Below are 20,372 nucleotides of genomic sequence, written 5' to 3' on the forward strand. Positions count from 1 at the left end.
ATTTATCGTAGTTAGTAATAAAATGTAATTAAACAAATACTACAAAGGATACGATAAAATTTTAAATTTTAGTGATAGAAAAATATCAAAAAAAATTTCCTTGACAGACACATTTCAGACATTTTAGAAATCAAAATTCATCGAAAAAAAAGCAATAATAATAGTAGATTAAAAATGGAAACAATATTGAGTGTACTCTATGAAAAGAATGTTTGCGTAAAAATAATTTGACATCAGTAGATTTTCTTTTTTTTTAGAATAAAAAAGGAATTTCATAAATAATTTTGTCATTTAATTGTCATTTTACAGTTTCTTTCAAAATATTTTGTGATTATTTTTTAAATTCCTTGAAATGAAAATTTTAAGTTTTGAATTTTAGTTTAACCATTGATTTACTTTAGTTTTTTGAAAGAATTTTTGTTAAAAAAAGAAAAAGGATCAAAAATCAACATATAATTTGTGGAAAAAAATGCATATAAAAACGATTAAAAGTTCATCATAATACAACAATTAATAGAGCTAATATTGAAAACAGATAGTCGACGGATAATTTAGTAATTATATAAACCAATCAATGAATTAATGCTTTCAAATACGACCTCTTTTAAATAGCCCTATCAATTAATTCTGAATTTGAATTTTCACGTAAACTCAAATTATTATTTGTTTTTTTTTTTGTTTGAAAATTTCCTTTTGTTTGATTCACTTTTTTCCTCGATTCCATTTCAAATTTAATTTCATTGATTAATACGACTGCTTATTTTTATCATGATAAAGATAAAAATAAGTAGAGGAAAAAAAAGCCGAAATCATGATGAATTCTTAAAATTGATTGATTTTTTCTGATAATTGAATACTCAATAATTTCAATTTTAATATCAAGACCAAGGAAAAACGAAATGAAATCTGAGAAAGTTACAGCAAATGAAAGTTAGATTGAATAAAAAAGTAAATAAGGAAGGAAGTAAGCAAAGTTTGAACGAAAGGGAAAACTGGATAGATAGCCATGATGGAATTGATAAAGAAAGGTTTGACAAATGATGGGACAGATCGATCATGAGGCTAATAGGTTTGTAATTTGAAAAACTTAAATTCAAAATATGAGTAACACGTACACGTGAAAAAAATTGTTTTTCATATATGTTGAAATAAATATGAAAAAAGAAATTGAAAATAAAAGCAGCAAACTGTTCTGATTGTTCGCATTTGAAACGGTCGAACGGTCAAATATTGCGGTATATCTTCCAGATGTCGCCAGTTTTTCATCATAAGCAATTGTTATCATTAAAAGATTTCCCAAAAGAAGGTTCTAGTTTTGAAGGAAAGAATACTAGCTATCAGGTCATTTACCATATCATTAATTTTATTAGGACTTATTGAAATTAGAAATAATATAACTATTAGCAATTAGAGCATGGACAAATGATTAACAAGACAAATCATTGGTCATTATTGGTAGACATCAATCACAGAAAATGAATTACTTTATACTGCATTAAGTAAGAATATAAATTTCAGAAAATTCTCGTACAATTCATAATCTTAATTTACTTGAGAAATAATTTTAAGACAAATTCTGTTGATTGGAATAAATATTACTTCTTAAACAGGTGATAAAACTTCTTGGTAAAGGTGGTTTTGGTGTTGTCTTTCAAGTGCAATCATCAACTGATAACAAAATGTATGCAGCCAAATTAGAAGCTTATGAAAATTCACATAAGGTGAAATTTGTTTCCTTTTCTTTTTGATAGAAATCTTCTAGCAAAATCATGAAATGAATGTTGGAATGTTTGAATTTAATTTTCAGGTTCTTTTGATGGACTGTCTTGTCCTACGCGGAGCTGAAGTATTGAAGAGTTCACATTTTTGCAAAATTTTTGAACTTGGCAAAGTTGAGAGAAAATTTCGCTTTATTATTATTACAATGGTAAAATATTTATTTCATTATAATTAATGATTCTTTAAAAAGAAGAAATCAATAATGCCATCTTTCAAAACTGTAATGTTATCACCAAGCATTCATTATTTAATTACACACTTTTATACTGACATCTTGCTATTATTTCATTTAAAAAATCATATTTTTCTTCAAAAAAAAATCATATAATGCACATAGTTTCAGTTGGGTCCAAGTTTACATTTATTACGAACATCACAAGTAAGGAATCATTTTTCACTTGGAACAGCATTACGATTCGCTCAACAATCATTGGAAGCTTTACAGGTAAGAAGTATTTACTAATCTTGGCTTGGCTTAGTTTAACTTTATAGGTAAGAAGTATTTACTAATCTTGGCTTGGCTTAGTTTAACTTTACAGGTAAGCAGTATTTACTAATCTTGTCTTGGCTTAGTTTAACTTATCAGTTACTATAACAATTTATTGCATTTAGTTAGTATTATACGAAATGTCTTTATAAGATAAACATCAATTGAAGGCATTTATTAATTGAAACTTTTGAGTACTAAAATTAAACTACTTATATTAATTGATTGATTTATTATTCTCAAGTTTATTTATTCCGATAACTTCAAAGGTAATTAATCCAAATCAATTTTGAAATTTAGGATATGCATTCGATCGGATTTTTGCACCGCGACGTTAAACCATCAAATTTTGGAGTGGGTCGTCCAGAAACAAATGATTTTCATATTGTTTATATTTTCGATTTTGGTCTTGCTCGACAGTTTGCGTTTGTTTTTTAAATTCTGTCGAAGCTGTAAACAAAGTGATTCTAGTAAAAGTCAATAATAAGAATACGAATGAGATATCTTTGATCAAAGCCATACTTCTTTAAAACTATTTATTCCAGTACACGTGATAAAGACTGCCGTATTCCACGTAAATCTGCTCCATTTCGTGGTACACCACGATATGCCTCATTAAACAGTCACAGAAAACAGGAACAATCACCAAAAGATGATATTGAATCATGGTTCTATATGATCATCGAATGGACAGTAGGTGCTCTACCTTGGAAAAATTTTAAAGTAATTTAATAAGCTTGAACCTCGTAAAGAACATGAATCACAACTTGCATAGCACAGACTCTGCTCTTCTGCAATCTTAAGAGGTCAAATCTTGAGTAGGCAAAGGTCGAAATCGACTTAAACATGATTCTTAGACAAATCCTACTAATTTTGCATAACTTAATCCAAACTTTATATCTCATCGATACGATAGTTTTTCTAATTGCCATCAATATCTAGTTATGTAGGTTAGTTTGAATTGCAATAGATTTTCCAACGGTACCAATGAATATTTATTTAATATATTCAACAGTTGTTTCTAATCATTCCAGAATCAAGATCGTGATAAGATTATGTTGATGAAAGAACAAAGTCGTGAATCAGCTGGTATGAAATTACTTTTGGAAGGTTGTCCACGACCGCATTATCGGATGATCATGCAATATATCGATAATTTAGAATATACTAGTATTCCAGATTATGGATATATTTATTTCTTGCTCAAACATGTCGCTAAGGTATAAAATAAAATGCCCAAATGACTGCTATTCGGATCAAACAATATTAAAATGAACTTCACTTACTGACTTTCACTAAATTATATTATAGAAAAATCGAATACCACCTGATGAACCACTGGATCATGATCCGGAACATCCATATGCCGGTACTGAAACACCACCATCATGTTTACCTTATGGTGTACTCATATCAACCATTCAAACAAAAAACACCACAGAAGATATCAACAAAAAATAATCACAGATTTTTATAATATGATTTTCATTTCCATTTTCAATTATCATTTCTCCGAATTATTCACTTTGCATCTCCAACGTTCTCTTAATCTCGAATATTCTATTGTTTCTATTCTGCAAGTTATACAATAAATCCTGTCATCGTTTACGACATTCGGTCAGTCCAGAATAAACTTTGGTCAGTTATATTCGATGACATCAATGGTCATCAGTGTTGATCCGACAATACTAATAATTTTGATATTTCAAGCAATCAAAAATTCACTCTTCCATTATTCCATTCTGTTTACTTATGTTTATCCATTATTTCTTCATTAAAATACGCGTTCATTAGTTTGAGCGGGAAGGTCAAAGATCAGTTGAGGGAGAATGTTATTAATAAGCTAAAATAATTATTGCTCAATTCTTCATTCTAGAATATTCCCGGTGAATACAACTGCCCTGATATGATTTAATTTCAAATCAAGTGTCCATTTGTCCATTCGCTGAGTCTGTCTAAGTTCTATAGCGTAATTATCCCATGACCTTTAATAAATTTCTATCAATGGCGACTTTTGCTCTATCTTTTAACCTTATCGTACAAATACGCTAAGAAGGCACAGAGGCGAGGGGAGAATGGTGGTCAATTTTGAGAGCGCATCCCGAGACAACTTTAGTGACGTTTACCTGAAATTTTACCTGAAAATTAAACCAACTATACCTGAGTTTGAAGATTCGCTTTATCGGCATTTCAGACTAAAAGAAGGGGAAATGTCTGATCAGGTTTTTTTTTCCCTGATAAAACAGGATCCAGATGAAACTTTTGAATATAATCTGTTGAAAGCGTAATTATCGTAGTTATTAGTTATTGGAGAAAACTTACAACTTTCTTTTGCTTCTCACAGTTCACATTATCTTTTTACACTTCATCTAATAACCTGAAGAAAATGACATAAACTACAACAAATATTCAAAATTTACGACTTGTTATTCATGAACTATAATTAGATTTTTTTTTTTATTTCTTTTTTTGCAAGCAATCAATATAATACTCCACAATAGCTAACATTGTCCAGAGAAAAAAGAGGTTCAAAGGTCACTGCATTAAGAGCATGAAGATGATGCATTATTAGAAGCATGATATGGATCATTTCGATTATCACTTTCCATTGTTCTCATCCTTCAAACGGTTGTCTCTTATTGTTGGTGTCTAATAGAAGTTTTTCTTTAATTATTTTCTTATTCATTGCTTATTTTTCACAAAATTAATGAGATTTAATTTTGATATAAATGAAGAATGGGAGCTTTCTCCTCATAGCCACGTGATTCATTTGCATAATTCGAGCAAAAGCTATATTCAAATTTCGACAGTATTTAAATTTTTTTTTTTGTTTATAGCTATCGTTTATTAGCGCGACAAGCCATTAATTAGAAATGGAGAAACGAATGCAACAGCTTTCTTTGAACGATACATCTTCTGATAAAAATAAAACAAACCAAAAAGGATTCAATTCAAGGTCAAAATCCGGTAATAAATTTTGGGAAACCAGAGCACTAATCAATAAACGAATAAATGAGTTGGAGGCGGATTATGTTAGTTTTATTTGATATTTGCTTTGAAGTTTCATGTATTAAATAAACTCGATTTGTATTGTAATTATGGGCATTATTAAAAATAGCGCTCTTAGTCGTATTATCACATGGTCCATTGGCTTAGCTTCTTTCCCTTTTCCTTGTTTTGGTTCATTAAAGGCTAAAGTTCGAATAAAAAGGTGACGAAAAGTTGAAGCAATTTTTAGATCAAAGAATTGACATTGTTCAATCAGAATATGATATGATGAAAGATAATTCAACAAAGATTTGAGAAATTTGTATAATTTTTATTTAAAAAGTTTTTTTCTTTCAGATAGAATTAAGCAAGCAAAAAAGTAGTTTAGATTACGATGATGACAATCTAACTGATGATTATGTAAGTATTTCTAATATTAAATGTTTCTAATTATTAACTCAGTTTTTTCAAATGAATCTTAAAATTTATAGAATGGAAAGAGTGAAAAAATAATTGCAGGTAAAATTGAATATGAGAATAAACGATGTAAAGGATCAACTCATTATTATGGATGAATTAAACAAAGTTCATTTATCTGATGTGAAAAAAATTCAGCGAGCAATGAATAAGCAAAGAATGGTTTAGAAATTATCAATTTTAATTTCAAGAATAATAAATTTTCATGAATTTTATATAATTATTGTAAAATTATTGCAATGAAATTTATTGCTTATAGAGAAATAAAAAGAATTTAATCAATCGAATGGAAGATTTTCAACGTTACAAAGAACTTCTATCATTAATGCAAAATTGTGAAGTAAAAGAAGCATTTCGTAGTAAAACCAATGGAGCTATAGTAAGTTCAAATGATTTCCCTTACAATTATAACAAAAATTAACGAATCTGAAGAAGAAGATCAGTATTTGATTCAATAACTTTTCCCATATTATTAATTAAAAGTTTTAATTGATTGGGATGATATTGTCTTGGTGGACAAATGTTTTCCAGGATAGCTAATCTTTAATCTCAATCTTTCCCCTTATGATTTTGATTGTGATCTTTAATCTTTAATCTTTATCCATTTCATAATGGTTAACATAAAATAATTTGACATTTGCATACTTTTACACGGTAACTTATATAAGATATTGGCTTATCATCAAATTGATATAAAAACTAAAAAAGATAATTGTATTAATCAATCAATCAATTATTATTAGAAATTAACGGAAGACGAATTGGACTATTTACGTTGGCTAAATGAAGAATTTCATCCATCAATAAATTCCGTTGAAAATAATGCAATTTGGCGCAGAAAATTACATGAGAGTACTTTGAAAGCAATGGAAATTACAACTGGCTCAAATAAAGAAATCTATAATTCTTGGACAGGTAAGAAGTGAATGAAATTGGTGTAAAATAATGAAAGAATTCAAGAGATCAAAGATTATAAGAACATTTTATCAAGCTTTTAGCTCTTAATTATTATTGCAGCACTTCTTTGCATGCGCAATTAGTATTATTTCAGGTCATTACAGGGAATGTATATATTTCAGGTAGCGATACGAAACGTTTATTAGAACGAATTAGCAATTGTGGATTTTTCAAGAGCCGTACAATGTGGGTAAATATGGAAATTTTTAATCGCATTAACGCTAGCACATTTCTACCATTTGGACCATACTATCCTCATCCCTACTACACTTACTACTACAATCACGAGGTTGTTTTTTTTTCTTTAAATTTAGTACAAAGATCAAATTATGAATGCCAATAATTGTTTAAATTTTAGAATGCATTTGATACAGATCAGAAATCTAATGCCGAGATGACATTAAATGCTAACAATGTCACAAACTGCAATGATCAAAGCCTAAACAATAATCTTGCCAGTAAGTTTCTCATTATTTTCAAAATAAAAATTAATTTATGCAAAAATGCAACAATATTTTGCTTTATTATAGCTAATTCAAATGTTCAACAAAATAATTTACGAACGGAAAACAATGGATCAGGTGCGGAAGCAAAGATCAAAGAAAATTATAAATTCGTTAAAAGAAGCGATAAACCGGACGGTTGGTTAATTAGTACAAATGTACTTTCACTTTAAATGGGAGCAGTTTTTTAGCCTTCAAAAGAAAAGAAACACGCTTTTTACCATTTTTAATAAGTGTTAATTATCACTTATGATAATTAAAATTGGCGCATTTGAATTATAAATATAAAATTGATAATAAAGAAATAAATGTCTCTCTATAATATTATCGAACTTTCTCGAAAAATGCAATTAACGACGATAAATAATTACATTAGTTAATTGTTTACAAGATGGAAATGAAGAAAAAAAAAGAAAGTAAAATGAATAGGTGGCGATGTTTATAAATTTTTAAAAAATAGATTTTATAGTGATAAAACTATTTAAACTAAAAATAAAGCTTGCCATTTATAATTTTTACTTCAATTAATATGCAAAATTTTTGAATCTTTCATATAAAAACATCAATAGTTTTAATTTCAGATTATTATCTTTGCTTTAATTATTATCCTGCTCGTTTCACTTCTGATGTAATCATACCGCCACCATTGGCTCGACGACCGCCACCAGGAATATATCGTTGTGATATTTGATTAGGGATCAATAACACTCGTCAAATGTTAATCATTTTTTATTTCACCTGCTGAAAACGACAAATATTTCCACTTCCTTTAGTTCGTGTTCATTTTTTTTTGTCTTTTTTTTTATCGCAATGATTTGCAATTACTTGTATCAGCAGCCAGTCTCCAATCATTTCGTTAAATTTAATTACTTTAGGAGTAGACAGTATTGAATATGCCAATTTTATTATATAAATATTTTTATTTCGATAATTTGTAAACAAATGTCAGATTCTTTAAAAGCTGGAGAGGTACGAAATGAAAATGGTCTAATTTTCCATTGTATAAAATAAAAATAACCTTTTCGAATTTGGAAAGTTCGAATAGCAGATTTTCCGTTAGATACTTGGTCAGTTTCCGAAATGGAAGTCACGAGAGTGAAACATACGTCTCAGATTCTAGGTTATGATAAATTTGGTAATTCAACACACCAACAACAAATCGTATTTAATTAGTAGACAGTTTTACATAACTTTTTAAAATGATTTGACAATCAAAAATGCATTTGTACAATTCCGAGTTATAAAGACATCAGAAAGTGGATGAATAAATTGAGCTTCCTTTTCTTCAAGTCTTCAGTTGATAATTAATTAACAAGAGATAGTCTACAATTTTATTTTAAGTATGCACCATATCCGTCTATCACAATGAGAAGCGGAAAATTTCCAAAGTATTTCTTCCACGTATAACAATCCCGAGTAAATTTGATTTTAGGATGAAATGAAAGAGATATTCAGTATTGAACATTCAGATAAGTAATATCAACTAATTAATCATTCGCTCTTGCGGTATAATACATCCAATATATCATATTCAGTAATGTGAATGAAATCGGAAAAACCTTTTGACATAAGCTGAAATGATGAAATTAAAATATCAATCAATAAAGTGATATGCTAAAGAGCAGCATGTGATAATATTACTGCATTAGAAATTAATTATTAAATTCATAAAGTTTATTTGAGAAAAATCCTGAATCTATTAGAAATATTAGTTGATATAATTCTGTTAAAAATAAGAAAAAGATTCATTCATTTGAAAATTTATTCTTCAGAATGGAAAATACATACTTATCCATATCTTCTCCAGTCCAATGTCGTAAAAATCTCCTCTCATTGCTTTGTTTTTTACGACGACATTTACTGTAACTTCTTGATCCTTCGGAAATTGTACAAGGTGAGTAACGGATCATATTATCATCATCTAAGCAATATTGCTAACATCTATGGTAAAATGCTATACCAGTATTATGCTAATTATATTTATCGGAAGCACTACTGATATTACTCTCTTTAAATTTAAATTTTAATTACAAATTTAAATTTATGAAGATATTCTAACAAAATGAATATCATGAATAAAAGAATTTCGTAAATTTTTCCAAATATATCATTACAAGTTTTAGATGATAACTTTTTCGATCATTTCAATAAAACATGTTAATAATCTATACATAGTCTCAATTCATTGCAACAATTCCGTTATTCAATTTCAGAAATTCAATTATGAAACTGTTCTTGGAATTGTACGTCGCTGTTCAAATACAAATAATCAGGCATGTTCGAAAAGATTTTTAGACTGAAATACATACTATAATTATTTAATTTCATTATTTCCGGATATCGAATTGTTGATGTTGTCCTTTGTTCATTGTAATTAGTGAATGTTGCCGTATTACGTGTCCATAAACTATCATTCAAATCAACGTCGACTTTTCCGGATATCTGTGCATCTTCATCAACCCGTTCAATTAACGATAACTAAAATAATTATATAATTATAATTCGTGGCTTCAATTTAAATTTACTAATTCTTATTTTATCATTTATTTATTTATTTTTCTTTTTGTTTCATTTGCTAATGTTTTCGTGCAAATGAACAAATAACTGATGTATTTCTCAAAATTTGATCCTTTAAAGTAAAAATAGGAAATATTTATTATAATTTCAAATTCAACAGTAAACAAAGATAATGTTATTAAACCTTTCTCCGACGATTTTCCCTGAATAATCGTTTACTTGGTCGGCATTCATTCAGGAGTAGGTTACAATCAGTATCATTTTCAGCATTCCCGCGACTCCTTGATGTAGTTGGTTTCTCTAACATTCCAACAATAGCTAATTCAACAATCGATAGAAATATGTAGCCAACACAACCGAACATAAATAAATCCAAACCTTTTACATATGAAACCTAAAAGAATTTCAAAAAATCAAATACCTAAAGGAATGCTATATGAAAGATAAGCTGAGAAAACTAAAAATAAGCTCTAAGCATATTCTTTAAAAAGTTAAAATATCCTTTTGGTATAGGTAAAGATTTTAGCATTTATTGCTTCTTTCGAATCTGTAAATTGTCGAAAGACTAGCATCTTGAAATTTCAGAACTTCGAAGCTGCACTGATAACAGTTCCAATATTATAAATATAATCAGAAAGTATAAATGAAAACTTTTGGAAGTGTCCTTGCAACATTGGAATATTGCAAAGTAAGTGCCATCATTGACGAAACGCCAACGGTGACACGAGCTGGAAGCGATCGACGATCCAACCAAAATGATATCCATGAGATGAGTACCATACAATAGGTTGGTAGATAAATTTGCAACAAGTAAAAACCGTAAGAGCGACGAAAGTATAACTTTATATTTAACTACAATTATGTAAATTTTGAATTAACGAAGAAAATTTTTCACCATTAGCATCATCAACAAAAAATTGGGAGACATAGAGAAACTTTCGTTCGATTAGGTCTCACTTACTTTGGCTTCATTGATCTCAATCAATAAATTTCAGAGAGAATAATCGATTTGTTGTTTTATAAAAATAAAAAATCATAAATGATGCTAAATTTGTATTCTAAATTGTATTCGAGCACTTTTTGTCAGATCAAATCATGTATTCCATCATGTCACGTTTAATTAACTAGCTATCATCATTCTGCTTTTGCAATGATATTATATTCACTTACATGATCCCAAACACCCGCTGGATAGTGGAATGATGCTTTTTCATGAATATAATGTGTCATATGAAAATCCGGTAAATTTGTTTGTCCGATTACTTCCACCGGAATTCCATGACGTTTCCAGTGTAAACGAACTTTACCAACATTAAATGAATAACTTTCAAAAACCATTATGCATTCAACACGATCCATTGGAAAAATTGAAAAATCCATTTCACATGGTGTTTCTACCATAATCCTAAATAACGATAAAAATAATCTCTTATCTGTTTTTCACACAACTAAGCTTTAACCAAAAAAAAAAGAAAAAAAATTTATTTTTTATTTGAATGATTCTAATTCTTCATTAGTTTCTTGCTTTATTTCATAACATTCTTACGTTATCGACAGTTTTACAACGAACTAATTAACAGAATATTCTTGATGCTCATAATCAACTGTATATGATAAGTGATTAACAGTGGAACTAATTAACAGAATATTCTTGATGCTCATAATCAACTGTATATGATAAGTGATTAACAGTGGAACTAATTAACAGAATATTTTGTGAAGCTTATAATCAACTACAATATGATAAGTAATTATATCATTAAAATTTCTAAAAAGCTTTCTTTATACGACCTGTAATTTATCCAAACGGTTCCATTTGGAAGAATAGAAAGGAAAACATTGGGTGTAGGTGAATGATGTATCAATGATCCTTTACTGTTAACAATACACACATTTGGTAACCATAGTTTCTCGACCATTCGATGTGATAAAGTTAAATTTTGCACACAATCAGCTCCTTCGATATCCTCAACAAACAATGATAATGATATTTGGATGTTATCAATTTTCTTGAAATTTAACTAATATCATCTATTTCTTTTAACATCCAATCACTTAACAAATAATTCCATACTTCATATGATATTAACATGCAAAAAAGTATTTAAAAAAGTGAAATCTTATTTTTCAAAATAAAATAAAATTATAAAGGAATGCAAAGAGTTTAAATTACCTGAAATGATAAGTTGGGATCTCGCCAAATTTGCGCCAACAAAATATGCATCTTAGAACTACTTTGTATTTCGGAAATTTCAGATATCTAAAATTAATAATTTGTTAATTCTCTCTCTTTCTTTACCCTTTTATTTTGATGAAAAATTCAACATATCCTTAACTTTATCTCGATATTTCTTCCTTTTTCTTTTAAATTTTCATTATTTATAAAACAATAAAAAACAGAAATTTATAACCTAAAAATTAAATGAGATTTCTATTATACTTTTCCCTTCATAATATTTATTAATTATATAGGAAATGGTGGATCCTTTTTAATGCTAACCTGTTGAATAAGTATTTCAACATCCACATCAACACCTTTTGCTGATGGCACCAAATTTCGATCATATGTTTTCAATATTTCTGATAATATTCTAAAATGTCGTTTACAATTATCATTATTAGTGAAGAGCTGTAACATTAAATATTTCAAATAAATTGTTGATAAATATTTAGGTTAATGACTACTAGCTGTTCTTTTGTGGGAAGTTTTAGAGAAATTCAAAAAATTCTCAAAACAACTTGACATTTTTTTAATATTACTATATTCATTTACAATATTAACCTAAGCTTCCATCAACTTACTAATTTAATTAAAATGGCAATCATGTTGCAGATTAAAAAAAAAAGTGAGAAAAATATTGCAAGATAAAGTTGCAATATTACGAACAAAAATTGGGCCAAAATAACCAAGTTTAAGCAAACTATTCTATTTTAGCCTAGCCAAATATGGCTACAAAATATAAACTTAATACAAAAAAAAGCCCAGAAAAATATTGCTTACTTTTCAGCTATTCCTTCATCTTGTCCCGAAATACATTTATTATTTGACATATTAATTTCACGAGAATCTGCAAAAAAAAGAAAAATGATAGCAAATGTTTTTAAATGCTTAATATATATGGTAGGATATGAATTTTTGGTGAAAATATCTATAATTATGATGACAGTATAATTAAGATGAAAATAATTATGATGAAAAAGAAACAAAAATTTGTGAAATTTTTGTTCAGTTTTGACAATTGAAAAAATTTCAATAAAATTTGCTACCAAGCATATGGCGACATTTTCCGATACTATCAGCAACAAAGCCAGAACGACATATACAATTAACTTTACCCGTACTGCTACTTTTTTGACAAAACGATGAACGTAAATCACACTTCTCACAACCTAAATAATAATCAAGCAAATATATAAACAAGTAAATAATTAAGTTGAATTAATAATTGAAAAAATGTGAAACTTACAAAAAAAAAATTTAAATTAATATCTTCATGAAGAAGAAATTTGCTTAGTTCCTACTTTTTTCTAAGGTTAAAATCCATGCAGAGCTATATGATATATATATATATGTGTATAAGATTATCTCACCTAGAATTTTAAAGTTTAGCTATTACTATAAAGAAAATTACGTGATATTGTCACTACAAAATGATACAGTATCTATGTGGCAAGATATTACTGCTGCAGTAAAAAGATGCAGTAATTACGGTATCAATAGAGATAGAATACAAAACTGGAATTCAAAATTAAAGTCAATCTTTAGATTTATAGATGTGGTAAAAAAAATGCCTAAATCTTTTTAATGCATTGCATTTTCAAATTATGACGCAATTGTCTCTTTTAGAAAAAAAGAATAAGTAATAAATTTTCGAATTAAAATCAAAATTTTCAATTATCCGAAGTATTTAGCACAGTGCAAACAATTTATTACACAATTGATGGGAAAAATATTAATTTAAAAGATGTTAACGAAGAAAGATTCCATTGTTAAATGCAGTAAAAATGACATTTTGTTGTAAAACTTTTGACAGTGATAGATAAACTTTAACATTGGCTACGATAAATGTCGAAAATTGCATTTTTGCTTTCTGCTTTTGCTCTTTTCATTTTTTTTTTCATGCGCCGACAATTGTATATTGTTGTGATAAATGTATTATTTTAGTTTGATTCAACAAAAAAAGTGCTAAATTTGAATTTTACCAAGAAATCAATTTTGTATCGTATTTCGATTTACTCGAAAACAATTAAAATGAATTTGATTGTTAGTAAATGTGCAAATATAACTTGAAAAATTTCCAATGTCTAATTAAATTATTACAAATAATATAGGAATATAAGCATCATATGACGAAATTGCAAAATTATCTCTTTGATTTGACATTAAGTGACAATTGACTATGCTGGTGATACGGAAAAAAAAAAGTTCAAGAAATTTATGAAATAAACCTGTAAGCTCGGTAGTCGCAGTTGCTTGAAAGATTTGAATGATGAGTAGAGCAGTAGTTCTCAGTAAAAAAATCAATGTATACGAACAATTCATTCACCACCTATACCGGTATTTCTTGAATGAGTCCGGTGTATCACAATAAAAATCATAAAATTTACCTTAAAAAAAAGACAGTAACTTGATTTATTTATTTAAGCATGTTGTATTCATAACAATTCTCTCAAAGATATGGCTTAAAATCCATTGAAATTTATTACAGGGAAACACGACTGCTTGATAATTATAGGGAAAGAAAAAGATTTAAACGCTTCAACTCTATTTAAAAAAAAAAAATGAAAAATAACTGAGGTGAAGTAAGTATTCATTTAGTTGAACTACCACCAATTCATTATTGATTTACTTAATAGGCCTATTAAGTATCGATCATGGAATCCAAGAGAGCTAGGCTTACAACCTATGTTTTATCTTTTTTTTTTCTTCCAATTGTTAGGCAAATTTTGGATGAAATTCATCACTAATAATATCTTTATACTATCAGCATGTTAATTAAGTATTGAAAACATGAAGAGTGATATGGTAGCGAGAAATTACTAATCATGTTAGAAAATGAAATTAATTACTTTTAATTGCAATGACGATTTATAATTGAAATTAAGCAAGAATGTTAGATTTAATTTAGTATCATTTTTGATTTAATTGTAAGATTCAAAATAAATGAATGAATTTATTTTTGCTAATAAAATTAGATCAAAACAACTGATGTTATCATGTGGTAGAAATAATTTCGACCATGGAAGTGATCAATTATTTCGTCGTGTATGTTTGAAAAAGAAGCTAGAATTGATAGAAAATATAATAGAAATGTTGTTAAGATAAATTAAATAAATTTTTTGCAATTATTTATAACCAAAGAATGAAATTCATAATGTTGGAATTTTGACTCATTTAAGGTCAATGATCAAATATATCTTACCGATGACAACTTTATATACCGTACATTAACAGATAAGTTGAAGGAATGTTTTTTTTTTTCAATTTTATTTCAGTTCTAATTTAAATACTGTAAACTATCTATCTGATCCAATTACTTTTTGATCATTACCAAGCATTAACTGCAATACAATAGAAATGTTCAACAGGAATAATGTATATGAGCGCAATTGTCATAACGATATGCAAGCTACTATTGCTTGTTTCAGTCTCAGTGATGAAAATAAAAAATCGGCAATATGTAGGAGAGATGTAAGAAAGAGGTTATTCTCGGAGATGGAATCATATTATCATTATTGGTTGAAATGTATTTTTTAAGGGATTGTTTGAAAATTGGGTAAAATTCATTAAATTCACAAGTTTTGTGAAATAACTTTAAAAGATTTGTTCGTTTAGAAAGGAAAGTTTATTGTCAGCTCTGAACTTTGGTTTTATTAACTTTATTTATTAATAATGGTGAAAAATAATTAAACGAAAATTTTGAACTAAAAAAATCAAATTGGAATGAAATTTGTGACAAGCAAAATACATTGCTATACTAGTCCTCCTGGTCATCCTGGAGGGAAATAAATGAAAAAATGCATCTTTACTGGGAAATCTCGGATGTGCCAAAATGACAATCCATGTTGACTTGCAGTAGGACTTTCCCTAAGATTTTATAAACAAGTTAGCAATGAAAACAAACTCTTCAATGGTTTCAAACCTTTTCTTGATCAGGTCAAAAATAATAAATTCTATTAATTTGTAAATGACTTTAGCCAAAACTTTCAATGTGCTAATATATTCTACGTGTACTCATGTACACCTACTTATACTTGCTTAAAAAGTTGCAAGATATGCTAGTTGAATAATTTATTTGAAATAAAAGGGAAATGGACAATCGCGCATTAAGATTTACAAGTGCAATTAATTAATAATAGCAATTGCTAATGAATAAATAATGCATAATGAATAAGATTAAAATAGAAAGAAAAAGTTATCGTTTCGATAACGGAATAAAACAACAATTAAATAGCGGTGTTTTTGTTTGAACAAATGCCGATAGGCGGAATTATCTGTCCTAAAATGTTTGCAATTCGAATATCATTTGTTGAGAATTTAATGAACATTATTAATTTAGTAATATTAAAAACTAAATTAACTTCAAATTTAAAAATTTTTTTCTATTGGAAAAATATTTGCAGAAGTGCAAAAGGCATCCCACTGGCATTGAAAAGTCAATTAATGTGATGATGTTTACGTTCGGAAGCGGAAATGGAAAATCACAATGAAAGAAAATGCATTTTATTTTTTTTTTTTTAACCTTGAGCTCCAGGCAAACCATCATTTCGTTCACACGGCACTTGTGGGAAAATAGAGTGAATTAATGTTTGGTTTAAGACTTTTATAAATCTTCAGGAAGTAACTGGATTAACTAGCCTCAATTAGCCTGATAGGATCTTTTATTTTTGGGCCATGAATTCATTGATTCCATCATATTCGTCAATATCGATCCTGTTGCTTGTTAAATTTTTTTTTTTCTTTTAGATTCCCTTTTTTCTTTTCCTTTGATACTGTAATTTATTTTCTTCATTTCTTGACATAACAATTTCCCAAAATATATTCTTTCTTTTCTTTATAACAAGAAAAAGTGTTCCAATGTAATTAACAAATATTAATAAAGCCTAGCACAATAGTATTGCTAATGAGTAGCGCAATAGTATTATTATTGGTTAGGCAAAACCGCTTGTGCTTTTTTTGCAAAAATATTGAAAATTGTTGTTAAGTTAAAATCAAAAAAAAACTGAGGTTACATAAATACAAAGAAGAACAAGTTTTTGTTTCGTTTTTTTTTCTCATGCATTTTGTACATTTCTTTTTTAAAGTATAAAATTACAAATTGCATTACTGAAAACATTTCAACGAAATATTTCCCCAATGTTTGCTGGGAAAAAAAGAAAAGAAAAGCATAAATTCATCTCATCAATATTTAATTTTTCATGTCGTAAGATGTAGCTTTTTTGTACTTGAAAAAAAAAATTTCTTTCCCAAATACTGTCAATTGCTTAATGATATGATATAAACAAATCAGTTTGAAATGAATGTTATCAGATATATCAACTGAGTAATATAAGGTTTGAAAAAAAAAGAAACGCAAGGTTTGTTGGGATTTTCTTCCAAATAGAATATTAAAATATAACATACTGAATAACAAAAAAACAAAAACAAAAACAAACAATTGGATTATTGTTGAAAATTCTCAACAAATTTCAACTTTAGTGCTTACAGATATTTAAGTTTATATTCGCAAATTTTTTTCTTTCATTTGGATCCATCTTCAACCACATTCTATGATAAAAATAGTTAAAACATTCTTGCCTAATTAGAAATAATAACATTCGTTGCTAATTAAGCCAAATATTACAATAATTAAAATTTAACATTCTTCTTACCACCAATAAGCCTCACAGTTATCAGGATAATTTGGACTAGGACTGTTGGAATTGTTGGAGTTGTTACTTAGATTGAAATCAAAAATTACTAATGCAAACAACAGAATACAATCTGATCTGAACAATAATTACATCAATGTAGAAAATATTTGCTTCTATTTCCAATATGCATTTACAATTAAAAGTATTTCAAAAAAATGAACCAAAAAATAAAATTGCCTGGATGACTGACAATATAAAGTTTCAATATTTGGAATATGGATCAGGAAATTGATGGCTCATATTTCAGCAATGTGAGCATGTTCCAATAACAATCATTTGGTATTTCATGTAAATTTGCTAATATGGTTCTTTTTTTTCTTTCTCCAAATATAATGTAACTTACTTATAGTAGCTGAATTACAGTAGATTATATCGTATTTGGAGAAAATACAGTAAAAATATTGAATTAACTAATATTAGCAATGGAAGTGCAGATATCCAAAAAGTGAACAGAAGTATATCAAATGTGTAATTTTTAAAATATAATTTTTCCTTCTATTTGAAGAATTATCTGCAATTGGTTTGTTTCAACTATCAACTATCAATAATAAATAATAACTTTACTGATAAAAATAGGAGCAGTTGAAGTGTAATCAGTCTAATAATTTCCACCGTATCAAATCATTTCCTTGTCTACCTAATCATCTTATTCAGTTACTTATGGAATGTTAAAAGAAATTATAAGAATTCATTAGCATTTAAAATAAAATTTCAAGCTAACATTGAAACAAATTGGACACTTGTCAAAACTAATTTATATCAAAATTATTATCAGTATTTCCATAGAATCACCTCATCCTAACTAATCTTTAACTTATTGTTATTTACAATTACTTTTAACACTTAGTAAAATATCTTTTGCTCGTTGAATAAATAAATCCGCTAAAATCATTTGTCATTTTTCACCTTTTTCAATATTGACGTTTATTCCCTGCATTCTAACTAGAAGGAATTGAAATATATACGTGCGTAGACATGCATATATTGCACGAATGTGCACAGACATGCATATGGTGCACTAACGTGCACAAACATACATATGATGGACCATCGTATCCTTATATTCTAAATGAATACCATTTAAAAGATTACAATTGGTTGCAGAATGTATCAATCATAATAGGATATTGAAAATTCTATAATGTCTAATCAAATACTTTGCTATACACACTGAACCTTGCAATAAATAGAATAATTATTATTAAAAGTAGCCAATAAGCCAAGAGCCAGTAAGTCATAGTCTTGCAGCCAAGAGATAATAAGTCATAATCTTGCATGTAAGATGCATATTATTGGATCAAATTTTGAAGAGATTTCTAGCTAATTTTTTTTTTTTTTACAGAGATGACTACAGAGGGGTGACAAAATCATTATTCTTCAAATATTTCAACTTAGCATACCAATATATTTTAGCAACAGAAAATTTTTTGTTGCAGCAATTCACATCAAACTTTCAACAATAGCTAAGACAATTTCATATCTAATATGTTTATGATAAGAATACATTAATTGGAAATAATATACACAGGAAGATTAAATGTTGAAATTACAATATATCAAAAAGAAAATAAACATTTTGATAAATCCGAACCTAATTAATCAATGCTTTCTTTTAGCAAATTTGCATATGTTATTGCAGAAATGGAACATTATTCAAGTTTAATGATACATGACAAATAATATACAAATACTTGTGTGTAAAATAAAACAACATCGCTTTCTAATGTCATTTCAAAATAATTGATACAAGCCATTTCGTGTTATGATTATTTACAAACGTATGTTAAGAGATCTATTTCAAAGCGTAATATTTATTCCTTTAAAATGCTTGAAGCTTTTGTTATAAACATAGTGTAATAGCTTAGTGTTACATATTCATCCTGTGTATTTTGTTTTTATAACTGAAATCCTGTTTTAAAAATCAAAATTTCGTCAATTTAAAATTTGGAACGAAATTCACGGTAAAAGAATATTAAAAAAGTTTGCGAAATTTAAAAAGTTTAAGAATTATATTCAACAGTAACATTGATCATGTATGCATTAGAACAAAAAAAAATCAATAAATTAAACACTTATTGAAAATTAATTGCATTAAATATAAACAATTATTTAGGAAATTATTTGTTATAAGGATGAAAGAATTTTGAAGAAAAAACCCGGTAATTCATCACAAAATCTTTTACAATCATTTGGCGTTATATGTTATCGGCATCTTGAGAAGGATTCGAAATAATAACAACTTCCAAGTTGACATGCTTAACTTATCAGACTAGTTAAACAACTGCTGCTTTTTTGATTTTCAGTAAGATAGAGAAAAAAAAAACGGACATCAAAATAAAATGAAACAAAACATTCACCAATTAACAAAAATATATTCACGTATATTTTTTCATCTTCTTCTGCTTCATCTAATTTATTCAAATGTAAATAAATATTTGAGGAACGTGATATAATATAAGTTTAATTTTTTTTCAAGAAGTTTAACAAATTGTTGACGTAATTTACTTCCTTACAACAAACCTATCACTATATAATGAAACGTCTGGTTAAAAAAAAGACCGAACATAAACTAGTGAAGCAAAGAAGGAATTCATAAAAATAAATACTTCTAGAATTCTTGCATACGTCAGAGGAGTCGAGAACAGCTGTCGTAAGATTATACCAATCTGTGACATGATTGGTACAAGATAGATTAGTGAGATATATGTCGACAAATATCCGGAAAATAAATTTTTGGAAGCAATATATAT

General features: G+C 27.6%; 3 protein-coding genes across 3 annotated transcripts; 2 read left to right on the top strand and 1 right to left on the bottom strand.

Annotated features, from left to right (window-relative positions):
* Positions 1-1,248: 1,248 nt before the first annotated feature.
* On the top strand, positions 1,249-3,727 carry LOAG_05502 (CK1/WORM6 protein kinase; the record flags this gene model as incomplete). Its single annotated transcript, XM_020446877.1, has 8 exons — positions 1,249-1,341; positions 1,611-1,721; positions 1,808-1,927; positions 2,123-2,224; positions 2,567-2,691; positions 2,812-2,989; positions 3,301-3,486; positions 3,578-3,727. 8 exons carry the CDS (start codon positions 1,249-1,251, stop codon positions 3,725-3,727), a joined length of 1,065 nt encoding a protein of 354 aa, XP_020302830.1.
* Positions 3,728-5,139: 1,412 nt separating this feature from the next.
* Positions 5,140-7,882, top strand: LOAG_05503 (hypothetical protein; the record flags this gene model as incomplete). The annotated part of the gene is made up of 9 exons (XM_003141040.1): positions 5,140-5,298; positions 5,612-5,674; positions 5,774-5,893; positions 5,991-6,110; positions 6,475-6,646; positions 6,811-6,977; positions 7,047-7,146; positions 7,219-7,329; positions 7,773-7,882. The coding sequence occupies 9 exons, from the start codon at positions 5,140-5,142 to the stop codon at positions 7,880-7,882; spliced, it is 1,122 nt and encodes a 373-aa protein (XP_003141088.1).
* Positions 7,883-8,563: 681 nt separating this feature from the next.
* On the bottom strand, positions 8,564-14,322 carry LOAG_05504 (hypothetical protein). Its single transcript, XM_020446878.1, has 12 exons — positions 14,158-14,322; positions 12,976-13,098; positions 12,710-12,776; positions 12,209-12,299; positions 11,882-11,968; positions 11,500-11,675; positions 10,879-11,113; positions 10,360-10,560; positions 9,893-10,102; positions 9,501-9,669; positions 8,980-9,112; positions 8,564-8,763 (listed from the first exon to the last, which is right to left on the bottom strand). Exons 1-12 carry the CDS (start codon positions 14,249-14,251, stop codon positions 8,679-8,681), a joined length of 1,671 nt encoding a protein of 556 aa, XP_020302831.1. The 5' UTR covers positions 14,252-14,322; the 3' UTR covers positions 8,564-8,678.
* Positions 14,323-20,372: the final 6,050 nt, after the last annotated feature.

Source organism: Loa loa (genome assembly GCF_000183805.2).
Source record: "Loa loa unplaced genomic scaffold supercont3.231, whole genome shotgun sequence".
Lineage (NCBI taxonomy): Eukaryota > Metazoa > Nematoda > Chromadorea > Rhabditida > Onchocercidae > Loa > Loa loa.